General features: G+C 51.6%; 10 protein-coding genes across 10 annotated transcripts; 5 read left to right on the forward strand and 5 right to left on the reverse strand.

The window, feature by feature from the left end:
- Positions 1-414: 414 nt before the first annotated feature.
- On the reverse strand, positions 415-4,682 carry P153DRAFT_310535 (beta-lactamase/transpeptidase-like protein). The gene is made up of 9 exons (XM_033664773.1): positions 4,410-4,682; positions 2,949-4,361; positions 2,859-2,880; positions 2,675-2,763; positions 2,053-2,348; positions 1,671-1,998; positions 1,210-1,619; positions 915-1,149; positions 415-834 (listed from the first exon to the last, which is right to left on the reverse strand). The coding sequence occupies exons 1-9, from the start codon at positions 4,635-4,637 to the stop codon at positions 757-759; spliced, it is 3,099 nt and encodes a 1,032-aa protein (XP_033526400.1). The 5' UTR covers positions 4,638-4,682; the 3' UTR covers positions 415-756.
- A 421-nt stretch (positions 4,683-5,103) lies between these two features.
- On the forward strand, positions 5,104-6,492 carry P153DRAFT_310540 (class I glutamine amidotransferase-like protein). The gene is made up of 3 exons (XM_033664774.1): positions 5,104-5,451; positions 5,539-5,995; positions 6,046-6,492. The coding sequence occupies exons 1-3, from the start codon at positions 5,310-5,312 to the stop codon at positions 6,353-6,355; spliced, it is 909 nt and encodes a 302-aa protein (XP_033526401.1). The 5' UTR covers positions 5,104-5,309; the 3' UTR covers positions 6,356-6,492.
- A 7-nt stretch (positions 6,493-6,499) lies between these two features.
- P153DRAFT_183065 (uncharacterized protein) lies at positions 6,500-7,016 on the reverse strand. Its single transcript, XM_033662383.1, has 3 exons — positions 6,970-7,016; positions 6,764-6,870; positions 6,500-6,661 (listed from the first exon to the last, which is right to left on the reverse strand). The coding sequence occupies exons 1-3, from the start codon at positions 6,973-6,975 to the stop codon at positions 6,532-6,534; spliced, it is 243 nt and encodes an 80-aa protein (XP_033526402.1). The 5' UTR covers positions 6,976-7,016; the 3' UTR covers positions 6,500-6,531.
- Positions 7,017-7,526: 510 nt separating this feature from the next.
- P153DRAFT_394197 (calcium ATPase) lies at positions 7,527-11,460 on the forward strand. Its single transcript, XM_033671294.1, has 12 exons — positions 7,527-7,868; positions 7,954-8,493; positions 8,542-8,812; positions 8,866-8,936; positions 8,990-9,159; positions 9,215-9,600; positions 9,650-10,283; positions 10,337-10,591; positions 10,639-10,840; positions 10,897-11,023; positions 11,074-11,155; positions 11,208-11,460. Exons 1-12 carry the CDS (start codon positions 7,601-7,603, stop codon positions 11,424-11,426), a joined length of 3,225 nt encoding a protein of 1,074 aa, XP_033526403.1. The 5' UTR covers positions 7,527-7,600; the 3' UTR covers positions 11,427-11,460.
- A 26-nt stretch (positions 11,461-11,486) lies between these two features.
- Positions 11,487-13,356, reverse strand: P153DRAFT_364473 (kynurenine 3-monooxygenase). The gene is made up of 3 exons (XM_033667615.1): positions 13,020-13,356; positions 12,756-12,970; positions 11,487-12,707 (listed from the first exon to the last, which is right to left on the reverse strand). Exons 1-3 carry the CDS (start codon positions 13,123-13,125, stop codon positions 11,592-11,594), a joined length of 1,437 nt encoding a protein of 478 aa, XP_033526404.1. The 5' UTR covers positions 13,126-13,356; the 3' UTR covers positions 11,487-11,591.
- A 117-nt stretch (positions 13,357-13,473) lies between these two features.
- Positions 13,474-15,323, forward strand: P153DRAFT_334472 (methionine aminopeptidase). The gene is made up of 4 exons (XM_033665615.1): positions 13,474-13,749; positions 13,805-14,206; positions 14,258-14,804; positions 14,852-15,323. Exons 1-4 carry the CDS (start codon positions 13,615-13,617, stop codon positions 14,971-14,973), a joined length of 1,206 nt encoding a protein of 401 aa, XP_033526405.1. The 5' UTR covers positions 13,474-13,614; the 3' UTR covers positions 14,974-15,323.
- A 78-nt stretch (positions 15,324-15,401) lies between these two features.
- On the forward strand, positions 15,402-16,557 carry P153DRAFT_364475 (ER-derived vesicles protein-like protein ERV14). Its single transcript, XM_033667616.1, has 4 exons — positions 15,402-15,827; positions 15,883-16,038; positions 16,090-16,156; positions 16,206-16,557. Exons 1-4 carry the CDS (start codon positions 15,727-15,729, stop codon positions 16,296-16,298), a joined length of 417 nt encoding a protein of 138 aa, XP_033526406.1. The 5' UTR covers positions 15,402-15,726; the 3' UTR covers positions 16,299-16,557.
- A 217-nt stretch (positions 16,558-16,774) lies between these two features.
- P153DRAFT_334478 (WD40 repeat-like protein) lies at positions 16,775-18,377 on the forward strand (the record flags this gene model as incomplete). The annotated part of the gene is made up of 3 exons (XM_033665616.1): positions 16,775-17,183; positions 17,235-17,734; positions 17,782-18,377. 3 exons carry the CDS (start codon positions 16,775-16,777, stop codon positions 18,232-18,234), a joined length of 1,362 nt encoding a protein of 453 aa, XP_033526407.1. The 3' UTR covers positions 18,235-18,377.
- A 1,683-nt stretch (positions 18,378-20,060) lies between these two features.
- Positions 20,061-22,166, reverse strand: P153DRAFT_285384 (HSP90-domain-containing protein; the record flags this gene model as incomplete). Its single annotated transcript, XM_033663392.1, has 1 exon — positions 20,061-22,166. One exon carries the CDS (start codon positions 22,164-22,166, stop codon positions 20,061-20,063), a length of 2,106 nt encoding a protein of 701 aa, XP_033526408.1.
- A 518-nt stretch (positions 22,167-22,684) lies between these two features.
- Positions 22,685-23,821, reverse strand: P153DRAFT_285734 (glycoside hydrolase family 105 protein; the record flags this gene model as incomplete). The annotated part of the gene is made up of 1 exon (XM_033663417.1): positions 22,685-23,821. One exon carries the CDS (start codon positions 23,819-23,821, stop codon positions 22,685-22,687), a length of 1,137 nt encoding a protein of 378 aa, XP_033526409.1.
- Positions 23,822-24,740: the final 919 nt, after the last annotated feature.

Here is a 24,740-nt window from a genome sequence, read left to right on the forward strand (position 1 = left end):
AGACTGGAGTGAATCGTCGTACCACCAGGTATCGCCATTGTGCTACCTTGTCGAAGGTCGCTCTTCAAACCTAAAGCCTCGTCTCTCTGGCTGATGTCTTCGACACTCAAAGTGGGGCAAAAGTTATCACAGCCAGAGGCCTTTTCCCACGCCTTCCTCGAAGCGATGATCCCTGGACCCGCTCTCGCTGAGGCCACTACAAAGCGCGCGGACCTGCCGCAAGGCTGACTGACTACGAGAACAACAGAGAAGAGAACGTGTTGTACGCGCTCCCTTGATGAATCCAGGAAGTTATTACTTGGGACACACCATGCCGGACATGTAGCAGGTTCCCTTTCTACAAGGGGATGTTGTATGGAAACACTGTTTTCCAATAACCGTACGTACTTTTAAGTACCTATGTCGCCTTACTTTTGTCATGCTTTACACAAAATATAAGAACATACATGGCAAATCCTGACATTTCGTGTTTTCGTGTTGTCCAACGGGCGAAAATAGGTATGTCGGAAGTAACTAAGCCCCACCCCCGCCACCGTCACTGTCACCACGTTGTGCGTTTGTACCTCGATGTTCTGCAAATTGATATTGTTGGTGTGATGGGCAGTCAGGAAAGGTGTAGTTGAACAGTGAAAGATCAAGACAACTCAGCGCTCAGGAACAAAATCGTTTCAAGTAATCTCATCTCTGAGACTGAATTGCCACACCGCACCGCACCGCACCGCACCACACCGCATTTCCCCTCAGCCAGAATGATCCTCACTCCAAATTATCATAAATAGCCTTCTCGCAATTAAACCAAGCAGGAACAACCTTCGGGTCAGGATTCGGAAGCACCTGTACATCACCATTAGCACTCTCGTCCCTAACTCGCACATCCCCCACATCTCATTCGCACACACAGAAAACAAACTCACCTGACTGGCCAGCATCCCCGCAACGCCCTTTTCGCGATCGACCCACCAAAAGCAATTCGCCAGCCCCATCCACCACAGGGTATTCGCGCCGCGCCCCGACGGGCCCGGCTCGATGGTCAGAAAGCCGCCGAACGCCCAGCCTTGTGCGGGGTCGTTGGGCTGGGGGTAGAATTCGGGGGTTTGCGCGAGGAGCTCGGGTTTGGCGGGTGGGGGGCCACCGCGGGCGAAGTTTGGTCTGGAATGGTTAGTAGTGTTGTGCGGGTTTGGGGATGGGTGGGAGGGGACTATGGCGTACTGGTCCGGAATCTGATTCTCCCACATCAGATCGATAGTTTCTTTCTTCAGGATCGTCTTGCCTGTTTGCGGGCTCGTTCCGCCGTTCAGGATAGCGGCTAGGATCTTGGTGTACTGGTTTGGTTTTGCGAAGAGGCCTGCGCCGCCGGATTGGAGGAAGTCTTTCTTCTCGTCTTTTGTGTATTCCTTCTTGAGGGGTCCGCTGTAGAGGTGCGAGCGCTTTTCGAGCTGGCCGGACGTGGAGTTGCGCTGGTGCATGTGTGCGAGCGTCTTTTGCGTCTGCTTGGAGGGGAACATGGATGCGCTTTCGGGGGAGATACCCAGGGGCGCGAAGATGTGCTCGGCGAAGTAGTCGCCTAGGGTTTGGCCGGAGACACGCTCGAGGATGATGCCTGCCCAGTCCATGCTGATCTAGTAGTGTTTCAGCATGTTTCCATTTCACGACTGTATGTGTAGACTTACCCCGTACTCCCACATGGAGCCTGGCTGGTTTACCATTTTGGAATCGAGTATGTCGCTTTTGTTGCCGTCAACGCCTTCAAGTCCATTTGGGGTCTGCGCCCGGCCATCTATGAATGAATAGGCGAACCCTGCTGTGTGTGACAAGAGCATTCGCATTGTGACGCCCTTTTGCTGGTCGGTTGGCGTAACACCATCTGCGTAGACTTTCTTCTCTGCAATCTCGGGAGCAATCTTCTTGACGAATTCCGAATCGTCTAGAGGAATCTTGTTCTGTTCGACGAGCTGGAGCACTGCGATTCCGGTGACGAGCTTTGTGCAGGAAGCGATCCTATTAGTATTGGAGTCAGTTCTAGGTCGTATGTCGGATTTAGGGTTTCTATACCAAAACACTGTGTCTTGATCCATTGGCTCTTTCGAGTCCAGACCTCGAGTACCCGCTGCATACTCAGCAATAGTTTTTCCTGACTTGTCGACGGCGTGGAATACAAGGCCTGGACAGCCGGTTAAACCTTCTTTTAGTACTGCGTCGTCAAGGACATCTTTGACACTCTGGATACCCTGAGCAGAGAGAGGCATTGCGTGAGATGGATGTGCTTCAATGACAATTGAAGAATACGCTCGATAGAATGCAAGGCAATGGGCGGGTCTTAATACCACAATGCGGGGAGATGTGGCTCCCTCGGATAACTGGGAGCAAGTACACGCAGAAACACTGCAGCGTGACTGAACTCAATTGTAGGCTACTTCTTAGTACCGATAAACACGTATATGCTATGACAGTAAACTCATCCCAGAGCGTCGTCATTACCTATCTGGGTGCAGGAAGGCTCCACCGAAAGTACCTGACATGTCTACTGATAGGCCAGAATCTAGCACACAAGCAGTAACATGGGAATCTTGTAACGCAATACAACCGGGGTCCTGGTCGGATTGCCCCTTCCTTGGAACACAACTACAGGGCCCATCCTTGTGATGTTAGTTTGGTTTAGGTGGGGCCCCCATACCCCCGCTGCGGGGTTTTGCGTGCATCTCAAATTATGTCTTACAAGAGACATAGCCGAATGTAAGAACTCGACTCGTGGTTCTTCTAAAGCTTACAGCTTTGTCAGTGATATCGAGTGGAGCCCGCGTAGTAAAGTCCTACTCGAATCGGTCGTATCTAGTCTTGCTCAAGCGGGCGTGTCGGACTGCGACACCTTGGCACGATTGACTGTCAATCTCATCGAGCCTATGTAGAACAGTGTACGGAAACGAGCTTCAGCCCCGTTTGAGTGCTACTTTCAGCTCTTTCAATGCCGCCATGACCAAAGGCACAGCTACAGGTCCCAGTAGAGGCAGATAAACGGCCACTTTATGCTCATCTGGAAAGTAGACTTGACCAACCATAGAGCGCTCGAAGAATGCTTTCTCGGCCTCGATCTCAGCAACTCGAGCATGCTCCAAAGCATTCTGGAAGCGACCCTCCCGAAGGAAGTCACAAGCCTGCTGCAAATGGACAATGGTAAGATCAGCCGATTGAGCGACGTTGTCAGGCACAGGAATCGAGGGAAGCTTCTGATACACCTGAGCTAGTGCGCCCAGAGTTGAAGAAGCCGAAAAGATGAGGGAGGCTGCCCGCACGCGTTCGAGAGTCGATATTCGAAGTGGCAGCGAAGCAGGAGTTTGTGGTAAGCCAAAAAGCGAGATGAGTTGGTTCGAAAACGTGTGCATAGCAGGTGCGAGCGCAGCCGCCGTCAACGCAGATGGTGTGCTTGACTCATGTTCGAGGTTCAAGATATGAACACCACCCCACTGAGGAACAAGCCAGCTAGTTCCCGCATTCTCCTTGACCAGGAGTGGGGATTGATCCTTGTCGGGCACGTAGAGGATGAAATTGACAGTCGGTCCCTCGCCGATGCTAGGACTAAGAGGCCATTCAGCAGCGTTGATGAAGCCGCTGAGGTCTTCCTTGCGCAGCATCCAGGCCTTAGCATCTTCGTCGTATTCAGGTTGGCGAATAGAAGGCGAGGAGGTAGCGTAGAGTTGGACTTGGGTGTCAACGGTGAAGTTGCTGATGGCTGAGAAAGATTCAAGCAATGGGGCTAGATAGTGCCGAAGGGCAGCGTCGACGTCCCATGCTGAAGGAGCGTATGTCGGGCTGAACAACGAGAAGGTCAGGTGGTATGTTGGAGCATACTTGAGTGCCCTTGTCGACTGGCGTTGAAGCTCCGCGGAGGTCTCGGGAGACAGCAATCTGGTATTGGCGGCATGTACACCGGAGGTAGACAAAAGGTGTGCCAGCTGTGCCTGTTCTTCAGCGAAGATCTTGTGCAGCTCTTGTGCCACAAAGGTCGCAAGAGGCGAGCCTGTCGAGGATTGTAGAGGCATCTGGTTCGGCGAGTAATATACATCTAGAGTAGGCGAGTGTGTCCGCAGCTGCGATCGCGGCGTTGCGCCCGTCTCCACAGGTATCAACCGAACAACCAAAGCCACATCTTTATCGTCGCTCTTCATGGTCGTCCCATCGCGGACGACTTGTTGTGACGCGTTCGACAGGAGGGGCGCATCAGAGAGCATGAGACGGAGGTGATGCGCGGGGAATTCATTGAGATCGTCGAGCGCATGCTGTGTCATCCGAACCAGATGCAGTCCATCTGGAGAGGCAATTGGGGACTCGACGGCGATGCGCAGGGGGAAAACTGGCTTGCAGACCTGCCTAGGACGTCAGCAGATATCTTGACGAGGCAGGAAAACGCGCACCTTGCCTTCGGCCCAGTCCGTCATGTGTTGCAGCGGCAGCTCCGCCCTGTAAATGGCAGTCGTCTTGAGCCATACGGGCAGTCCCAGGAGAACAACAACAGCCCAGAAGGAGAGTATCGCAGCCCGTCGGAGCCAAATGCTCTCCTTCGTTTCCGGAGGGGGTTGCTGCTTATCCCTTCTCGCTGCATCGAGGGGTGTCGAAGAGACGGTGGTCGTGGGTGGATCCATTTTGCGAGTGAAGTCGTCGATGGCTGTCAACGTGGGAAATGGGACATTCTTGTGAGGTCCGTGCACGCAATCACCAACGAGCAATTCGGGAACAAATCTGGAATTGAGAGTCACATAACAATGCCAACAAATATAATGAACATATTAAAGAGAAATTAGAAACTCTTGTTTAGCTGAGGTTCAGACCTAATTTGAAGTTGGGGCGTCAGACCAGATAGGAAGAAGCAAGCACAGACGTCGTTTCATCGTCCAGCCATCCTTACAACATGTCTACAACTACATCCACCAAAGACGATACGTCATTCATGAGAATAATTGCTTGGTCCCTTCCTGGTCTCTCTTGCAGTATTGCTGTGCTCTCGAATAATGTATTGGCGTGATCCAGGTACGAACGGGCCGATGTTTCAGCAGGGGTCGGCATCAGCGTTAGCAGCGGATCGACGTTTCCTCCCCACTTCGCGTGCGGGGTGCAGCTTCCTGGGGAAGGAGCTCCCAGTTCAAGTGACGCAGACAGACACGAGATCGTAAAGAAAGAGCTACCCCTCCCTAGCTGATCTTCACCTCTGTTCTTTCTCTTTCACCTCTCCCTCTTCCCTTCTCTTCCTCACGACAGCCACTGCCAGTCACCAAACTTTCCCCATCCAATTCACATTCCTCTCTAAATCAGTCACAATGAGTGCAATCGCTGACAGCACTGATGGCCCTTCTGAGGTCGTCAAGGTGCTGTTCGCCCTCTTTCCTGGCTACAACACGCTCGACGTGGCCGGTCCTCTCGAGATCCTCAGTCGCTCTCTCCACAACGCCAAAGACAAGTGTAAGCATCTCAACATTCAATTGAGAACCCATTGACAAGTTTACCGTCTCTCATTCTCATCCGACTCCTCACTAACATGAACTGCAGCCAGCAAAGCTTTCGAGTGTCAGTTCGTTGGCACCGCAGCTGCTATGACATCTGTCCAGGGCCTCACTATCAAGGCTGACATGGACTACGGAGATGCCAATGACGAGCTTGATGACTTTGATGTCATCATCATTCCTGGCGGCGAGGGTGTCTTTGAGGTGCTCAAGAACAAGTCCGAGCCCCTTGATCTTCTCACCAAATACGTTGAGCTCCAGGAGAAGAGCCCTGCCAAAGAGCGGACCATCCTCGCCATCGACGTCGGCGCTCTTCTTCTTGCCCAACAAGGTATGCTTGAGGGTCTTGCGGCCACCACTCACCCGGACTACTACGTTCGTCTCGAGACGCTCTGTCAAGACGCTGCCAGGCGGGACATGTCCATGCGTACCGACGTCATGGAGGAGCGATACGTTGTGAATAACGCACGATTCGATCTGGGCGAGAACCCTGACGATAACCCGTAAGCAGTCCCAGAGCCTTTTGCAGACGCAAGGTACTCACAGTCAGCAGATACATCATCAAGAAATCCCGCGAAGGTGCGACTGAGGGTACCAACACACAACACGGTCGTCGAAAGTCGATTGCTCGCAAGGGCAGCAACGCCTTCCGCGATTCTCGTCGTCGCGAGTCCATTGCCAGGCGTGCATCCATGCCTCTTGGCGGAATGCGTATCATCACTACTGGCGGCGTCACTGCAGGTCTGGATGCCAGTCTGTACTTGGTGGGTTCTTTGGCCTCTCACGAATCGGCTCTTGAAGTCGCTCGCGTTATGCAGTATACTTGGATCAAGGGCGTTACGGTCGACGCGATTGATGTTTGAGCAGATGCTCCGGTGCTATTTAGCGATGGCGTTCACGACGAAACAGTTGATATATGATCGGGCGAGATCATTCACGGACTATCAGCAGCCTGAAAGCTCCATATCGACTTGATGTAAAGTAACGAAGATACTCCCACATATGATTGGGTATACAATGAAAAAAATCAGATTATCAGTTAAGGTGTCGAGTTGTGAAAAAGTGGTCCGTCGTTTTCAAAACCGTGCAGACTCGCCAAACAAGCATAGCCTTCGTGTAAGTTATTGTGGAGTAAAAAGAACGTACATGACATTCTCATATCATGCAATCTAAACAACAAAAGTATGTTTTAGTGTCTTCGTTTTTCACTTGTACTAGTAATTGCATAGACACATTTTCGCGTTCCAGGATACAAGAAACGGAGAACTAACGGAAGGAAAGGACAGGCTCGACACCATATCTCCAACCTGGTGCTCAATGAGCTCGGCGTCCACAGCGCAAACGATTCAAAGCAGAGGAGTCGGGCAGCGTGTATAACCTGCCTGACATCATTCATCAAATTGGCAAGAATCAAACAGCAAATCGCCTCACAACGTCTAAAAAAAGATTTGCTCTTATAAGGAAAAGCAAAACTTACACGCATTGGAGCCAGACTCGGCGTTGTGGAACAAGGATTACGGTAACGATTGACCCGACGACAACTGACCACAACACCATATCCCGCGACGCGATATCTAAAGAGTTTGGTTATCGATACATGTGTGTAGTCAAAATCGGTGAGCGCTGGTTGGCTTCATGCGCAGGGCTCCTTCGTGCAAAATCCTCGGGGCTGTGTACAGCCATAAATCGCTCATGGCTAACCAACAACAGCTTGTATCCACCATCACAACCAGTACGGAAATTATGCCTCACCTGAAGAAAAGTTACATGCCGCTGCTCGAATGTGATCATCATGCTGCATTATCTGCTTTCAAATACTTGCGGCATTTTCGCTGGAATCGCTAGGGGATGGAGGAAAGGCAACCCGTTGCTTGTGCCATATCGTCGGTGATTTTGGAGAATGCTAACTTGATAGACCATGTTACGTACTTGGATCCTATCACAGGTACTATCACTTCCCGTCTCGTTATATAAAACTCTCTCATGATGTCCTCAATTACCCTCCTACCACTCTTGCCTCTTTCCGCTCCTCTCCCATCTCATTCTGAGCCTTCTCTGTCGCTGTGTTACTAAGATCTTCTCGGTACGGACTGTATTCGCTTTTGGATATGGATGAAGAGAACAAGCAACCAGTTCATCGAATCCGATTCGGAGACGAGGAAGATGGCCATGTACTGCATGAGCGTGCCCCCCAGCATCATCGACGTCAGTCCAGTGTCGGAAGTCTTTCCATTCGCAGTTCTGTTGGTGCTGCTAGGACCTTCCAACCTGAGACAGCACTTCCCATCACCTATCGGACACTCTCTATTGAGGTGGATGAGGATTTACACAAAAGACAGGAAGGCTTGGGGCGTGCGAAGGAAAAGGCAGCAGTCGGTATGTTCCCATGACACGCGACCTGACCTAGAAGCTCAGTGATGTATTGAGTAACGCTTTACTAATCCCATCGTCCTTCCGTCAGATCTGGCCGCTCTAGATTGGCACACACTCACTGTTGACGAGCTGTGTCGTCGTCTCTCTGTCGACATCGCCTGTGGTCTTTCCGAAGACCAGATCAAGCATCGTACCGGCGAGTATGGCCAAAACAAAATGACTTCTCCCCCGTCGGGTCTCTTCGGCAAGATAACAGGTTACTTCTTTGGTGGTTTTGGTGGCATTCTCGTTGTTGCTGGTATACTTGTCTTCATTGCTTGGAAACCTCTCGGAAGCCCGCCAGCAGTTGCCAACTTGGCACTCGCCTGTGTTCTGATTGCAGTCTGGATCGTTCAAGCTGCTTTCAACGCATGGCAGGATTGGTCGACCAGTCAGCTCATGGCTTCCATTGCTTTGGGGTTACCTGATCAGTGTATCGTCATTCGTAACGAATCCCATACCAGAGTTTCGGCTGTGAACCTCGTTCCTGGAGATGTTATCGTCATCAAACATGGCAATAAGTTACCAGCAGATGTTCGTCTTGTTGAAGTGTCAAGCGATGCCATGTTCGATCGCTCGATTCTCACTGGTATGTCTTCAGTCTCCACAAGCTGTAGTGCGCACTAACATGTGCAAGGGGAATCGGAGCCTGTGGTAGCAAGTGTGCAGTCGACCGAAGAAAATTATCTCGAGACCAACAATATTGGCCCCCAAGGAACGTACTGCATCTCCGGTAGCTGCTTAGGAGTGTGTGTGGCTACTGGCGACAACACCATCTTTGGACGGATCGCGAAGCTGACCTCGGATCCCAAGACAGGAATGACCCCGCTCCAAAAGGAGATTCTGCGCTTTGTCTCAATCATCTCTGTTTTCATCACATGCGTTGTTATTCTGATCATTGTTCTCTGGTTTGCGGTCATAGCCTCACATACTAGCACAAACGTATTACTGACACATTCAGGGCGGCATGGCTCAAAAAGGCCCACCCAGAATGGATCAACGTTCCTCTTCTTATAGTCAGCTGCGTTTCAGGTATGGGTTTGCTATCATCATGTGCCATCGCAAGTACTGATTCGACTATGCAGCTGCGGTGGCATTCATTCCAGAAGGCTTGCCTATTGCGTTGACAACGAGTCTGACTATCACGGCTAACATGATGAGGAAGAACAAGATCCTTTGCAAGTCGTTGAAAACGGTTGAAACTCTTGGGTCCGTGTCAGTGATTTGCTCAGACAAAACAGGCACCTTGACGAAAGTAAGCCGCACTACCTAGCTATTTCTCAATCATGCAGTTACTGAAAGCAGTGCAGAATACTATGGTGGTGACGGATACATATGCTGCTGGCGAAGAGTTCACGCCGGAAGCAGCGCGCAATCTGATGGCTGCTTCAAACTCCGAAAACAATGCCACCTATATCAAAACACGCCGACAGGTTATGAACGAATTGCGTATGTTATCCGGCTTGTGCAACTCTGGCGAGTTCGACGCAGCCACAATGCACAAGCCCATCCCAGAGCGCACTATCAACGGTGATGCGACGGACAAAGCTACGCTCGCTTTCTCCGAGACCCTCGGATCTGTGGCGGAGTTACGACGCGACTGGAAGTTGCAGTTTGAGATTGCCTTCAACAGCAAGCGAAAGTTCATGGTTCGTCTTATGACGCCAGCAAACCAGAATCCGACGAGTAACAATACGTAAGCTTTGATTCACGGAAGCCAGTACCTACTTCGCTAACTATCTTAGTAATCTCATGATAAAAGGAGCTCCAGATGTCCTCATGCCTTGGTGTGACACTCTTCTCAACGACAATGCTGAAGTCGTACCTCTCACCGACGGCCAGCGCCTTCAAATCGAGCGAGTCAAAGATAGCTGGTCGCGTCAGGGCAAACGTGTTATTCTTCTCGCACGCAAGCCCACCGTTTTGCCCTCTTCGGACAACCGCGAAAAGGAAGTTCTTGCAGTCGCTTGTCAGGGTCTCACTCTAGTCGGCCTACTCGGCATTGTTGATCCGCTTCGAGACGAAATTCCAGAGGTGGTGAGAACCCTACGAGGGGCTTCCATCCGCATCTTCATGGTCACTGGTGACTTCAAGCTCACGGCCCAGGCTATCGCCGAGAGCTGTGGCATCATTTCAAACCCAGAGTTGGTCGATGGCATCAACGCTCTCGATAGAGATGGTACTTCTAGCACCACAAAGCAAGCGATTGTATTGAGTGGCACAGAGCTCATCACTTTGAATGAAGCTCAGTGGGATGTATTAGCAAAGTATGAAGAGATCGTCTTTGCGCGGACAACACCCGAGCAGAAACTCCGCATTGTCAAGGAACTACAAGCTCGCGAGTATATCGTTGGTATGACGGGTGATGGAGTCAACGATGTAGGATAACTGTGGGAAGTCAAACCGTGAACAAGCACTGACCATACTTGTAGGCGCCATCTTTGAAGACCGCTGACATTGGAATTGCAATGGGCAGTGGATCCGACATCGCCATCGAAGCAGCCGACATGGTACTTCTCGACTCCTTCGCGGCAATAGTCCAAGCCGTCTTGTACGGACGATTAGTCTTCTTCAACTTACGAAAAACAATCACGTACCTGCTGCCTGCCGGAAGTTTCAGCGAGCTGTGGCCTGTCATCACGAATGTCGCTTTTGGCATACCACAGATTCTCTCCTCGTTCCTCATGGTATGTCACTATGAGCCCAACCTTGCCTGTTTTTACTGACAGCTCAGATCATCATTTGCTGCTTCACTGATTGTGCGGCCGCTATTACCCTCGCCTACGAAAAACCCGAGGCGGATCTTATGCTCCGACCTCCGCGTAACCCCAGGAAAGATCGTCTCGTCGATGCCAGGCTGATTTTCCATGCGTACTTCGTTATCGGCCTGATACAGTGCTTTTGCTCATTTACCATGGCATTTTGGTACATGTCGAGTCAGTTGACCCTCCCTTTCAACTGACATCAAGAACGCCAACTGACTTCTCATCAGGAAAGGGAGTGCCATTTACAGCAATGTGGCTCAAGTTTGGCAAATATGACGCACAGTATGACCCAGCGTATATCACCGAGATAGCAAACACAGCATCTAGTATCTACTTTGTCACGCTAGTAGTTATGTCAGTTATGAGCCCAACTAAAACCACGAAACGAACTAACACCAGCAAAGGCAACTCTTCAATCTCCTCGCAACCCGCACCCGTCGTCTCAGCATCTTCCAACAACCCCCGCTTTTCAACAAAGAGACTCAGGTACGCTATCCTACTTGTCCAGCCATCAAACATAAACGTTAACTCGTGTCAGAATTGGCTGGTTTTTCCTGCTATGGTGTTCTCCATCGTGATCGTATTCATCTTCTGTTACATTCCCTCCCTGCAGCATACCATCGACACAAGACAGATACCCGTGGAACATTGGTTTCTGCCTGCTGCGTTTGGCTTCGGGCTGCTGATGTTTGACGAGGCAAGGAAGTATGCTGTGCGGACTTGGCCCGGCTCTTTTGTGGCTAGGATGGCTTGGTAGAGATATACGTAAGATGTGGGCACTGAGTAAGCACTGGCAGTCGGTACGTGAATGTGTCATCAGGCTACTCCCGTCTGTACTGTTAAGTTGAGGACTTATGTTCAAGGTATTTCTACATTCCAAACTAAATTCATACACTCGTACCTCGTCCAACATTCATGCTGCTCAACCTTGCATCCGCTGGGCAACCCAACATATCGATCGTAATATGCCCATCTTCGCTCTGTGCAAACCCCCAGCCCTAGCAAACCAGAGAGTAGATCCGACTAAAGAGGCAAGCGCCAACCCGAGAACGCCATTGAAAATCTTTGTCTGCCTTTGCGATGCCTGCAAAACCTCGGAATATCTCATATTGCTGAATGTGACGCGCGAGTATTGTGTAGCCCAACCGGCGCTCGGAACGTGGATGTACAGCGTCTCCTCGATCCATTTGCGGAGGAGGTATAGCGGCTTCTTCACATCGCTTGCCATCTCGCGGTAATTGCCCAGTGCGAGATCGTTGATCATTTGAGCGTCCGGTGTGCGTTCTTCAGTGTACTCGGCCAATGCCTTCTCTTGGTTATTAGGATTTTTGTCGAGAAACTCAAACAGTACACGGACATCTTCCAGGCCAGCGTTCATTCCCTGGCCGTAGAAGGGGACCATGGCATGAGCGGCGTCTCCTACGATGACTCCTGTAGAGCCGTAGTGGTATGGTGTGCACTTGATGGAAATCAGAGGTAGGTGTTCATTTGTGGTGAACTGTTTTCGGAGCTCATCCTCGGTGATAAGTTCTGGGACTACGCCAGGGAATTTTGCCTTGAAGTATTCCACTATTTTTCCGGATGAACTCAGTTCCTCAAAGCCAGGTCTTGTTAGGAAGAGAGTTGAGGTAAACGTCTTGTCCATGTTGGGAAGCGCAATGAACATCGAGTCATCTTGAGGCCATATGTGCAGGTAGTTTGGTGGTAAACGGAAGTCCCCGCTAGGTGTTGGTGGTACATGGAATTGGCACCAGAGCTTGTCAATATACTCCTGTTGGTAGGACATAGGGACGAACTTCATCAGATGGTATCGCACAGCAGAGTGGGCCCCGTCGGCGCCAATCATTAGGTCAAATCGTAACTCAAACTCAGCGCCCTGTGCCGTCTCGGATTTGGGTCGGTGCTCGAACCAGGCAACTTTCTTCTTGAAATCCACACCAACCACTTTGTGGTTAAAGAAGAACGTAACATTTGGCATTGCTTCGAGCTGATCGAGAAGGGTCTTATTCAGACCTGTTCGGTCCATAGCAAGCAGACTCTGATTACTATTAGCGAGATGCTTGACTCTGGTCGAATTTGAACTCACTCTGCCTCGTGCATCGTAAAGTTGTGCTTCACGAGCATACTCCCCATTTTTCCTCACGTGAATCATGCGCCCATGCATGGGAAAGGTATCCCGAAGGACTGCATCTGCGAGTTCTGGTAGTCCAGCCTTTCGGAGAGAGTTGATGCCTCGTTCAGAGAGTGCGAGATTGATAGATTTGCCAGAGCTCGAAGCCGTAGCATTGGTTTTGCGGAGATCTTTGAAGCGTTAGAGCATGAGATTGCAGCATACCCAAGAATAAATCACCTGATCTGAGTTCGTAGATTTCTACATCGTGACCACGGACTGCCGCGTATAAGGCTGCCAAGGCGCCAACTGGACCAGCACCAACAACCACGACCTTTTGTGCCATCCCGATGAGAGTGAGGAAATTAGCCTTGGTGCACAGGGATATACACCCAGGGCGATGAGAAGGTGCAAGAAGAACAAAGAAATGAGATCAGATGAGTCAAAGAAATGTATGAATCCGAGAAACGTGTTTTTACATGAAGAGAAGACCGAGTTTAAGTTGGTGAGAGAATTAAGAAAAGGTTCACATGCACAGAAAGAAAAAGGTAAAAAAAGACGGCCGAGCGGGAAGGCGACAGGAAGGGAAGTCACCTAGTGTATTTGCACCCACGTCCAGGCATCATGGAAGTCTATGACTAATCAGGTACCATTTCCGACCTCCGACCGTCCGCGAATTCGGTGCATCGGACGACCTAGAAATCAATATTATTGACCAGCATTTTACGCCGAGTGTGGAACGTTGTACGCCCGTTTTATCTAGGCGCAACACAAACGCCGTCATCTCGATTGTCAACAAGACGTCTGTCTCTACGACTGTAATTCTGCGCGCACAATGGCCGTCGACGCCCCGCGCAAGTGTTCGAGCAAGGACTGCGAGAAGGATGCGGGCGCGTTGCAATGTCCCAACTGCCAGAAAGTAGGCAAGGAGAGCTACTTCTGCTCCCAAGACTGCTTCAAGCGAAACTGGGTACATAGTATGAGTGCTCTTGGTTTGCAGACAAAGGCATCTAATGCTGTGGTAGGGCGAGCACAAGAAAGAACATAAGTCTCAAAGTAGTATTCTCCAAAACCTCTTCCCGCCCAAAGTAGTTTCTCACCCGGATCCAGCGACTGGCCTCTTCAACCCGTTTCCTGCGTTTCCGTACACCGGAGCCTTGCGACCCGTCTACCCTCTGTCGCCTAAAAGAGAGATTCCAAGTAGCATAAAGCACCCAGACTATTCGAAGGATGGCGTACCGCGCTCAGAGCAGGTGTTTGCCAACAGAAACAAGATCGCCATCTTGAACAAGGAGGAGCAGGAGGCCATGCGTAAGGTTTGCCGTATGGGGAGAGAGGTCCTCGATATTGCTGCGCGGGCGGCGAAACCTGGCGTTACGACCGACTACATTGACGAGGTTCTCCACAAGGCTTGCATTGAACGCGATGTGAGCATGCCATGTAGACGTGACGCCTTTCTCCAGACTGACAACTACTAGGCTTACCCATCACCTCTCAACTACGTAAATTTCCCCAAGTCTGTCTGCACATCGGTTAACGAAGTCATCTGCCACGGGATTCCGGATAAGCGCGTGCTGCAAGATGGCGACATCCTCAACATCGACGTGTCCCTCTACCACGGCGGCTTCCACAGCGATCTGAATGAGACATACTACATTGGTGACAAGGCACTGGCAAACCCTGACGCAGTGCGCGTGACGGAAGCGGCGCGAGAGTGCCTGGAGAAGGCCATCGAAATCGTCAAGCCAGGCACACTCTTCCGCGAGTATGGCAACGTTATTGAGAAGCACGCAAAAAGCAAGGGTTGCAGTGTCATCAGGACATACTGCGGGCACGGGATCAATTCGCTTTTCCACTGCGCTCCTAATGTACCTCATTATGCGAAGAATAAGGCGATTGGGCAGGCCAAACCAGGAATGTGCTTCACCATTGAACCTATGATTAGTGTTGGCTCACACAGAGACAAGACATGGCCGGATGACTGGACAAGTGTAACCCAGGATGGTTCTCTCACGGCGCAGTTCGGTAAGTCCTTCTCCGTCAAATTTGAATTCATCGTTGACTCGTTGCAGAACACACTCTGCTGGTAACCGAGGATGGTGTTGAGGTCCTGACTGCGAGATTGCCTGATTCGCCAGGTGGTCCAGTCGCCATACCGACACCAGCGATCACCGAAGCAGCTGCATCTACTTGAACCATATAAGTAGATTCGGGGGATCATCGGCGACATAGATAAGGCGAATCTACATGCGCCTGGGTGGGTAGAAGAAGCACACGTACAGGCCCTCTGGAGATACTCATGGTAGGAGTTGCTGTACCAAATCGGAAAGCGGATAGATTACTGCAAGTCGGTTGTCATCATCCTGAGTGACGTGGTGGAGGCCGTAGTATTTGAGACTTAGGCCTTTGAACTCTGAAATCAAAGGTAGCGCTATTTGGTACGAAAACAACTGGTTAGGTGCCTGTTGGATGGTACGAATAAATAAGTTTCTGTCTGACCGTGTACCGCTTGTCTGTTTCCAGCAGGAACGTAACACATGTCAGCAAGTTGTTCAGATCCTGGGACCCACTAGAATACAAAGAGCTGTTAGCGAACGCTTGGACCCCGACAAAGCCGGAAAGCATGCATAGCAGCCCACCTACTCAACAAACGTCATCTCAGCATTCTTGCTGCCCGCCCACACATAACCTCACCAACCCGTCTAGTGGCATTACGTTCTGCTGTTTGTTGCATCGCTTCCAGTGCTGGAAATAGCCTCGTTACCTGCTACGCCCCCATATACACCCCGCCGAGCACGAGCAAGCTTCCCTAGCAAACACGATTACAGCCGACAGTCGACTGCATATCGCCTGGCCCTACTTGCGCTGAGAACCCCACTGGCTTCACTGCCCATATCAGAGCTTGTTTCCTCGATACTCGTACTACACAGCACAAGAAGCCTTTACAATGACTGGTGAAGCGTGGTTGTACCTGTTGGCGGTGTTGATCAATGCCGTCAACCTGTTCCTCCAAGTGTTCTTCACAATTATGTACAGCGATTTGGAATGGTAAGTGGAGTATTGGAACCGCATTTGTCGCGAGCACTTGCTGATTATGCGCCAGTGACTACATCAACCCCATCGACCTATGTAACCGCCTCAACACCTACATCGTCCCCGAGGCCGCTGTCCACGCCGTTCTGACCTTCCTCTTCCTGATCAACGGATACTGGATCGCGCTTATCTTGAACCTGCCACTGCTGGCATGGAACGGAAAGAAGTACGTCCACGACGGCTCGGGTTCTGCGAAGTGACATGCTGACTTGAGTAGGATCTTCGAGAACCAGCACCTTTTGGATGCGACAGAGATCTTCAGGAAGCTCAATGTGCACAAGAAGGTACGGTTGCAATCAACGGGAATCAACGTATCAAGCTGACACCGCGCAGGAATCGTTCATCAAGCTAGGCTTCCACCTGCTCATGTTCTTCTTCTACCTATACAGCATGATTGTCGCCCTCATCCGCGACGAGTCTCACTAGAAGCGCACTACGCCCTTCTAAGACTCTGCCTGGTTGCAACGGTCAAAGGTGTTCCAAGAGGCCAGCAGGCATGGCACTGGCTATGAAATGAACATGAATTGGCAAAGGATACCCGGCTCAACTATGGGAAAGCCACGCGCGTACACATAATGTTATAGCATTGGAACGGCACCCTATGTTAGGGTTGGCATGAGGAAATGTGGAGGTCAGTGTTGGAGTCAGCTCACGGAGGGAAAGGGGTTTCGCATTGGATGATCACACGCTTTGATGGGCTATGATAGCGTTAGTTGACAGACTTTTGTAAATGTAGATGAATTGTCGTATAAATTACTACCTACTTAATATCATGTCGAACCGGCATATGATGCAAGTCTTGGCGCACGCTAGTCAACCATCGGCGAAGCTATGGACTCTTCCTTGCTCACACGCGCCCAAGCCGACAGCTCACCTCGTCCCCCACACACCTCCTCTTCACCATGCCTGGCTCCGGGAGAGTCCCAACTGGCTTCGCTGCCGAAACCTATATCAGCGACCACACATTTCGCCAAGGACATCGTGCTACTGAAGGAGGCGCAAATGCAAAGAAGCGGAAGCGAGAGGGCAAGGGCGACTTGAGCGTGGTTTCTGGGACCGGAGCATACAAGGGACCTTGGGCACGGTACGAGGAAGAACGGCCCGACGCAGCGTCCGACGACGAGTATGGGAGCGACGAGGAGGTGGAGATTGTCTACGAGGAAGACGAAATCGAGGACAACCCCGAAGCGGCGTCGACGAAACTCGCAGGCACGGATTACCACGATACTGAAGCAGAGGGGGAGACGAGCGCGTTTGTGGGCAGCCAGCAGTACGACTATCAAGGGCGAACATACATGCATGTGCCCACCGGTACGTTCTTAAGGTGCATCGCTTTACAACAAAACAGCTGACAAAGCGCAGACGTCGATATCAAGCTTACCGGCGATCACGAGGCGCAGAATTTCATCCCTAAGAAGCTCGTCCACACATACCAATACCACACCAAGTCCATTACCCAGGTGCGGTTCTTCCCTGGCAGCGGCCATCTTCTTCTATCTGCCTCGGCAGACTCCAAGATTGCATTATGGGACACATATCACCAGAGAGAGCTTCTACGTACATACTCGGGCCATACCAAGTCTGTGAATGACATCGACTTCAATCCGAGCGGAACACAGTTCATCTCAGCGAGTTACGACCGGTACATGAAATTGTGGGACACAGAGACTGGAAAGTGTTTGAACAAGTTCACAACTGGAAAGACGCCGCACGTTGTGCGCATCAACCCCAGCAAACCGCACGAATTCCTAGCAGGCATGAGCGACAAGAAGATCATGCAATACGACACGCGAAGTGGAGAGATGGTGCAGGAATACGATCACCACTTGGGTCCTGTCAATACAATCACATTCTGCGACGAGGTAAGTAATCGCACATGTTATGGGATTCAAGCGCTAACTCCTCCCAGGATCGGCGATTTATCACCACTTCTGACGACAAATCCCTGCGCGCATGGGAATACGGCATCCCCGTCCCTATCAAATTTATCGCCGAACCCTACATGTTCTCTATGGTCCGCTCCGCGCCCCATCCATCTGGCAAATACGTTGCATTCCAGTCCTCCGACAACCAGATCACTGTCTACTCTTCCACAGACAGGTTCAGGCAAAACCGCAAGAAGAGTTATCGGGGCCACAATGTGGCTGGCTACGCGCCCGACGTTGCCATTAGTCCCGACGGGCAATTTATCAGCTCTGGTGACAGCGGCGGTTATGTGTGCTTCTGGGACTGGAAAACGTGCAAGATGTGGCACAAGATCCAGGCGAGTGACGCGCCGATCCTGGCTGTGCAATGGCATCCGCGGGAGACGTCGAAACTTGTTACAGGCGATTTGAACGGCGCGCTGAAGTACTGGGATTAAAAAAGTGTGTTGGACGGGGCTGGAGCTCGGCAGCTTCTACAGCGCTCATTGGGCCCTTGGAGGGTCGACAGAAAGCTTGTATAGTGATACCCAAGGCGACGCTATTGCTTGTCTCCGTACATGGCCTTGTCATTCACGTGAAACTGACCTCTACCATCACATATCACTCGGGCAAGGAGCAGAAGTCCTCTCAACAACAACAACGTCGTATTACACTACATAACATCCAGCATCGAGATATGAAATCCGAAAAACGACCCTCATCATATTCGTACAACGAAACCCAACAACGCCATCCTAACCCCGAAGCACCAAAATCCCAATCCAAACCCCCAAACTCCAGGCATCGAAGCCCCTCCCAAAACAAAAGCAGCCATCTAGAAACACACACCTACCCAATGCATACCGAGCCCCCAAAAATCAGAAGCTATCCATCCCTTCCACCCGCCTAGCAACCATTATCCGTCGTCTCAAGCACGCACTACGTGTAATACCCCTCATTCGGCGCGCTCGTCGATGTGTTTGGGTCGTTGACCGCCCCGCCGCCGTTGTGGATGATTGGCGGTTTGGCTTTATAGCGGGGATGGTGCGTTGATGTAGCGGTTGATAGGCGGGAAGATGACGATGGAGATGGAGATAATGTAGGGGGTTGCTTTGGTTGAGAGGTGTGAAGGTGTGAAGACGAGGATGATGAGGACATTGTTGGATTGGTTTGGGTTGATTTGGTTTAGATGGGCGCGGTTGAATGCTAGGTAGGCGGTTGAAAGGTTGTTTCGGAGTGAGAAGTAGTGTAGACTGATACGATAGTATCACCGCGTGTGTGAAAGGTTGAATGCAAAAGTAACAAAACATTCACCTCGCTCTCCCCGATGATTTATACCCCAGGCAGATACGATAAACACCTGAGGCCGGCAACCCATCGATGCCTACCTACCACACACAGCAAAAAACCCACCACTTCCCCGAGAATCCTGACACCGGTGCCTGAACATAGTGGCAAAAGACAAACGTGGCTATGTCCACCCTTCACTCGAAACCCGACCTGACCTACATGAGGAAATATCAGTATCTGCCTATTCCGCCCCGTATGCATGGGGGCAAAGTCGTCGTGGTTCCCCGAAGCTATTCGACGATCCACCAATGTAACATGGTTCAACAAAACATTGGATGACTGGATGGCCGGGCACGAGGTCAGCTAAACCATGTCGGGCGGAGACGTGTGAGGCACGCGCTCGGGCTTGGCATGAACGTCTGGGTCACCGGAAAGCGTTTTGGGTGCGGTGAGGTGGCTGGGGAAAGTGGATGCCTGGAGGTGCAAGCGCCGTGATGTGAAAACAGTGACTGGGAGGAGAAAAGGACCGAGGAGGAAAGTATATCGCAAAGTTTAGGAAAATCAGAGCGATAGGAAGGGAAGGAAATAATAGATAGAAAGATACAGACGTCGTGATGTGAAGGTGGGAGAATACACGCGTTGCATGGTGGGGCAAGCCACAACACGCGATCACCACTCGAGATTCGAAAATCGAAAGCACCAATTGTGCAGCAACAATTCACAAAACATGGCAAAAGGCAAGATGTTTGAACATTTCATCATTCATGAACCAGCTACCTAGCCGCCCAAAGGTAAAATCTACCTTAGATACATTTCGGGATATCCATTTACTTCGTGAACCATGAGAGAGCCGTTCTAGGACTTCGCCGTAGATTAAGCTTAGCTGCCGTGCAAGTGAGGCAGAGAGAAAAGAGAAGGGAAAGCCATGACACATGAAAGGGATATCAAAGCGCCGACCAAACTTTTCGCGAAACGAGCAAGATGAGCGATGCATTTAGTCAACCTCCTCCATGGCGCTCTCGCTAGCCGCCGCAGGAGCCTCAGCATCAGCCTTGGCCTCCTCCTCAGTCGAGGTCTCGACATCCTCATCGACGTTCAGGCCGAGGGAGACGAGCTTGTGAATGCGCTCAGCGTACTGAACAGGCTCCTCAATGGTGAAGCCAGAGACAAGGAGCGAGGTTTCGAAGAGAAGCAGGGTGATGGACTTGACGGTACGGTCCTCCTCACCATCAGCCTCAACCTTGCGCTTGAGCTCCTTGATGATCGATGACTTGGGCGAGATCTCGAAGGTCTTCTTGGAAGACATGTAGGAGCTCATGGAGGTGTCACGAAGAGCCTGAGCCTTCATGATACGCTCCATGTTGGCTGACCAACCGAATTGGCCAGTACGGATAGCGCAGGGAGAGCCGACAAGCTTGTGAGACACGACGACCTTCTCGACCTTGTCGCCGAGAACGTTCTTGAGGCTCTTGGCGAGACCCTCGTACTCCTTCTCCTCTGCCTCGCGCTGTGTCTTCTCCTCATCGGTCTCCTCGAGCTCGAAGTCCTTGGTGATGTCGACGAGCTTCTTGCCATCGAACTCCTTGAGCTGAGTCATGGCGTACTCATCGATGGGGTCGACAAGGAAGAGAACCTCGAAACCCTTGTCCTTGAGGGTGTCAAGGAAAGGTGACTTCTGCACAGCCTTGAGCGACTCGCCGGTGATGTAGTACATTTGCTTCTGGTGCTCGGGCATACGGGTGACATAGTCAGTGAGCGAGGTCAACTCATCACCAGACTTGGTCGAGTTGAATCGCAGGAGCTTGGCGAGAGATGAGCGGTTCTGGGAGTCCTCGTGGATACCAAGCTTGATGTTCTTGCCGAAAGCACTGTAGAACTTGTCGAACTGCTCGCGGTCCTCTGCAATCTCGTTGAAGAGCTCGAGAGTCTTCTTGACAATGTTCTTGCGGATGACCTTCATGATCTTGTTCTGCTGGAGGGTTTCACGGGACAGGTTGAGGGGAAGATCCTCAGAGTCGACAACACCCTTGACAAAGCTGAGCCACTCAGGAATGAGGTCAGTAGCATCGTCGGTGATGAAGACACGGCGAACGTAGAGCTTGATGTTGTTCTTGGTCTTCTTGGTCTCGAAGAGATCGAAGGGCGCGCGCTTGGGAACGAAGAGGATGGCTCGGAACTCGAGCTGACCCTCAACGGAGAAGTGCTTGACGCCGAGGTGGTCCTCCCAGTCGTTGGACAGCGACTTGTAGAAGGAACCGTACTCTTCTGTGGTGATGTCCTGGGGGTTGCGAGTCCAGATGGGCTTGGTCTTGTTCAGCTCCTCCTCCTCGACCTTGGACTCCTTGACAGTCTTGGTCTTCTTCTTCTTCTCCTCTTCCTCGTCGTCGACCTCCTCGACCTTGGGCTTCTTCTCGTCGCCCTCCTCGGTGGTCTCGGCCTCGTCATCATCGACCTCTGTCTCGGTCTCCTTGATGACGTGGAGGTAGATGGGGTATGAGATGAACTCGGAGTGCTTCTTGACAACCTCTTTGATCTTGCTCTCGTTCAAGTAGTCCATCTGCTCATCCTTGAGGTGGAGAATGATCTTGGTCCCGCGGCCTATCTGCTCACCCTCGGTGTCCTCAGTGATCTTGAAGGTACCACCAGCGCTGGACTCCCAGATGTACTGCTCATCGTCGTTGTTCTTTGAGACGACGGTGACGCGGTCGGCAACGAGGTAAGCAGAGTAGAAACCAACACCAAACTGGCCAATCATGGAAATGTCGGCACCGGCGGTCAGCGCCTCCATGAACTGCTTTGTGCCAGAGCGGGCAATGGTACCCAGGTTGTTGATGAGGTCGGCCTTGGTCATACCAATACCCGTGTCCTTGATGGTCAGGGTCTTGTTCTCCTTGTCAGGGATGATGTCGACGCGGAGGTCCTTGCCGCTGTCGAGCTTGCTCGGGTCTGACAGGGCCTCATATCGGATCTTGTCTAGCGCATCGGAGGCGTTGGAGATGAGTTCTCGCAGGAAGATCTCTTTGTTGGAGTAGACTGTGTTGATGATGAGGCCGAGCAGCTGCGAGATCTCGGCCTGGAACTCGAAAGTTTCCGCAGACATGATGGCGGGGGCGTGTGTGATGAAACTGCGGGGAGGGGTCAGAGCGGGTTCACAGTTGCCTCACTGGCGTGCTAGGCTGCAAAATCGGTGTGGGCAGAACGTACAAACTCGGTGGGGGTGGGGTTACTCTTCAGCTCTTCTAGTGTGGGTAAGAGCGAGTCTGGCGACTAATTGTCTATGAGTGGGAGTAGAAAGTGGGAGAGCAATTTGACAGAGACTGCAAGGCGATGGGAAGACGCTGGGGCTCATATAGCCCTTGGTGGAGCTCGAGAATCTTCTAGACAGAGCGGCAGAAACGCAGAGAAGCTGCAGGCTGGCCAATCAGGCGAGAGCGGGGCCGCCCCTCACCGCCCGCCCCCCCAAACACCCAAACACGCCCGCCTCAGCGCTGGCATCGCGTTTAGCTAGCAACTGCCCATAATCGTGTCACTGTTAAGGGTATCAGGTGGGTATGCGCATAATCAACAGTATCAATCATTCAATCATTGACTCGTCTGTTCTATCTGCAAGCGAGTTCCTTAGATGAAAGTCCTCAGGTACTCTCCCAACGCCATGATGGCCATTGCCTGCCCATACGGCATGCTCGTGATGGGAATGTCCTTGTAGTGCTGCAGCGTATGCCCCATCGCAGTGCCAAAGCTGACCTCCTGTAGCTCTCCTTTGGCGTCAACCTTGCCGATCACAGCCTTGATAGCCTTGACAGCCGAGTCCAAATACACATCGCCGCTAATGTACCTCTTCCTGCACGCCTTGAGCATGCCGTATGCAAAGCCAGCAGTGGCAGATGCCTCTTCATATGAGCCCTCGCTGACGGGGACATCAAGCAGCGTGCGCCACATGCCGTTTTCCGCCTGCAGTTTGACCAGCGCCTTGCACTGTGATTCTAGAATGCCAACCAGGAATTGTCTCAGCGGGTCCGACTCCTTCAGCTCGAGTAGCTCAATGAAGTCTGGGATCGCAATCGTGAGCCACGAATTACCCCTCGCCCACCTCGCCTTCGCGAAGTTATGCCCCACCACCCCGTCCTCCTTCTCCTCCCATTTCCACCCATGATAGAAAAGTCCAGTGCTTGTGTCGAACAGATATTGGCAGTGGAGCATAAACTGCCTCTTCGCTTCCTCGACATACTCCGGGCGATTGAGTGTGAGCCCGATTTTGGCTAGTGGCAGAGCGCTCATCATGAGCGTGTCGTCCCATAACTCGTCCTTGTTGAAGGAGTTGTACGTCTCGTGCTGGAAGCCGCCAAACTTCGTTCTTGGTAGGCCATGCATGACCCATTCGGCCCATGTTTCCAGCCATGGAACAAATGTCTTGTTGCCGGTTTCTTCGTACAGGTACGCAAGCGTCAAGAACGGGCTTACGGTGTTGATGTTCTTTGTTGTACCCTTGCTCAATTGCTTTTCAAACCATCCCAACATGATGTCTTTGGTGGCTTGGGATCCGGTGAGCGTGTAGTAGTGCCAGAGGCCATAGAGCCCAATGCCGTGTGTCCATTCCCATCCGTCCCAGCCCTTCGTGTCGATGACGCGACCGTCGTCGAGCCTCAGCAAAAACTCGCCGGTTGTGTCGTTGATGTTGACGAGGTTGTGCGTCAGCAATTGGATCTTCTCGTCGATTGTGCCTTTTGTGAGGCCATTGATGGTGAGCGTAGACATAATGGGCGAGAGAGAGGAGCTTGACGCGTCCTGTAGAGCAGCTCGAGCGCTGGGAAGGTGAAAGTATGTACGAGGTCAACGGAACGACGATGTGAAGAGCAGAAGCTGCCACAGCTATATGATGAGGATAAAAAGTTTAAGATCACGCGCGCAGGTGGAAGAAAAGCGGGGAGTATGCCTTTGGGGCAGCTCAAGGCTCCGGACGCAAAGATTAAATCAAAATGGCATACCTCTCCGCTATCGTGCTCTGCTATCCCGATACTCAATCGTCCCCACAGTGACATGCATGATGATGGCCATGCGGAGCTGCTACGGCGGGTTCCTGGTAGAGGCGGCTCTTCAACGGCTCCATAACTCACCACCAAGATCTCTTGGTCGCCTTGGTCGACGGCCCAGAAAGAGAAATGCAGCCGCTCTCGCGTGGCAATGCACCGATATTCGAGCTTTCTCACGCCGATTCAAGGATCGTTCAACCGTTTGATATTGCGACAATCCGGACAGCCGGAATGAGTGTATACAAACCCTCGTGGGGGTGACTAGCGATCTTGACCTCAAGAAAAGCCATGCTGGGAACGGAAGAAATCTTCCACCAGCCGTCTGGTTCGGTTGCAGCCAAGTCTTGGTATAAGCAAGCCCTTACGTCCCAAAAGTGTGGTTGCGCCAACGTGCTTTGTTATGAATTCATATATAACCCAGAGATCAAGCCGGAACCTTGCTTGTAACGGTAAGAGCTCACTGCCAAGTCATCCTGTTTAGGTATAGACTTATCCCGAAGAACTCAACGTTGATATCGTGATCATTCGAAGCCCTGATTATACCTAGGTTTTGCTGTACTGCAGTCTCGCCTGATACTTTCACGAGTTTCAAGAGTCATACGCACGTGCCGACCCATCACAAGGTATCATTCGGCCCGCTTTGT

This window comes from Dothidotthia symphoricarpi, assembly GCF_010015815.1.
Source record: "Dothidotthia symphoricarpi CBS 119687 unplaced genomic scaffold P153scaffold_5, whole genome shotgun sequence".
Classification (NCBI taxonomy): domain Eukaryota; kingdom Fungi; phylum Ascomycota; class Dothideomycetes; order Pleosporales; family Dothidotthiaceae; genus Dothidotthia; species Dothidotthia symphoricarpi.

Bases quoted from the DNA above. Each gene is read 5' to 3' on its own strand.
- P153DRAFT_364473 (XM_033667615.1), bottom strand. From the start codon at position 13,125: ATGGCACAAAAGGTCGTGGTTGTTGGTGCTGGTCCAGTTGGCGCCTTG. The intron at 12,971-13,019 runs GTGATTTATTCT...AACGCTTCAAAG, and splicing joins AATCTACGAACTCAGATCAG to ATCTCCGCAAAACCAATGCT. The intron at 12,708-12,755 runs GTGAGTTCAAAT...AATAGTAATCAG, and splicing joins TTTACGATGCACGAGGCAGA to AGTCTGCTTGCTATGGACCG.
- P153DRAFT_364475 (XM_033667616.1), top strand. From the start codon at position 15,727: ATGACTGGTGAAGCGTGGTTGTACCTGTTGGCGGTGTTGATCAATGCC. The intron at 15,828-15,882 runs GTAAGTGGAGTA...ATTATGCGCCAG, and splicing joins ATGTACAGCGATTTGGAATG to TGACTACATCAACCCCATCG. The intron at 16,039-16,089 runs GTACGTCCACGA...TGACTTGAGTAG, and splicing joins CTGGCATGGAACGGAAAGAA to GATCTTCGAGAACCAGCACC.
- P153DRAFT_310535 (XM_033664773.1), bottom strand. From the start codon at position 4,637: ATGGATCCACCCACGACCACCGTCTCTTCGACACCCCTCGATGCAGCG. The intron at 1,620-1,670 runs GTAAGTCTACAC...AAACACTACTAG, and splicing joins GCTCCATGTGGGAGTACGGG to ATCAGCATGGACTGGGCAGG. The intron at 1,150-1,209 runs GTACGCCATAGT...TAACCATTCCAG, and splicing joins GAGAATCAGATTCCGGACCA to ACCAAACTTCGCCCGCGGTG.
- P153DRAFT_183065 (XM_033662383.1), bottom strand. The intron at 6,662-6,763 runs GTTAGTTCTCCG...TTTGTTGTTTAG, and splicing joins CGAGCCTGTCCTTTCCTTCC to ATTGCATGATATGAGAATGT.
- P153DRAFT_394197 (XM_033671294.1), top strand. From the start codon at position 7,601: ATGGATGAAGAGAACAAGCAACCAGTTCATCGAATCCGATTCGGAGAC. The intron at 8,813-8,865 runs GTTTGCGGTCAT...TGACACATTCAG, and splicing joins ATTCTGATCATTGTTCTCTG to GGCGGCATGGCTCAAAAAGG. The intron at 11,156-11,207 runs GTACGCTATCCT...AACTCGTGTCAG, and splicing joins TTTTCAACAAAGAGACTCAG to AATTGGCTGGTTTTTCCTGC.
- P153DRAFT_310540 (XM_033664774.1), top strand. From the start codon at position 5,310: ATGAGTGCAATCGCTGACAGCACTGATGGCCCTTCTGAGGTCGTCAAG. The intron at 5,452-5,538 runs GTAAGCATCTCA...CATGAACTGCAG, and splicing joins CCACAACGCCAAAGACAAGT to CCAGCAAAGCTTTCGAGTGT. The intron at 5,996-6,045 runs GTAAGCAGTCCC...CACAGTCAGCAG, and splicing joins GAGAACCCTGACGATAACCC to ATACATCATCAAGAAATCCC.
- P153DRAFT_334472 (XM_033665615.1), top strand. From the start codon at position 13,615: ATGGCCGTCGACGCCCCGCGCAAGTGTTCGAGCAAGGACTGCGAGAAG. The intron at 13,750-13,804 runs GTACATAGTATG...ATGCTGTGGTAG, and splicing joins ACTGCTTCAAGCGAAACTGG to GGCGAGCACAAGAAAGAACA. The intron at 14,207-14,257 runs GTGAGCATGCCA...GACAACTACTAG, and splicing joins AGGCTTGCATTGAACGCGAT to GCTTACCCATCACCTCTCAA.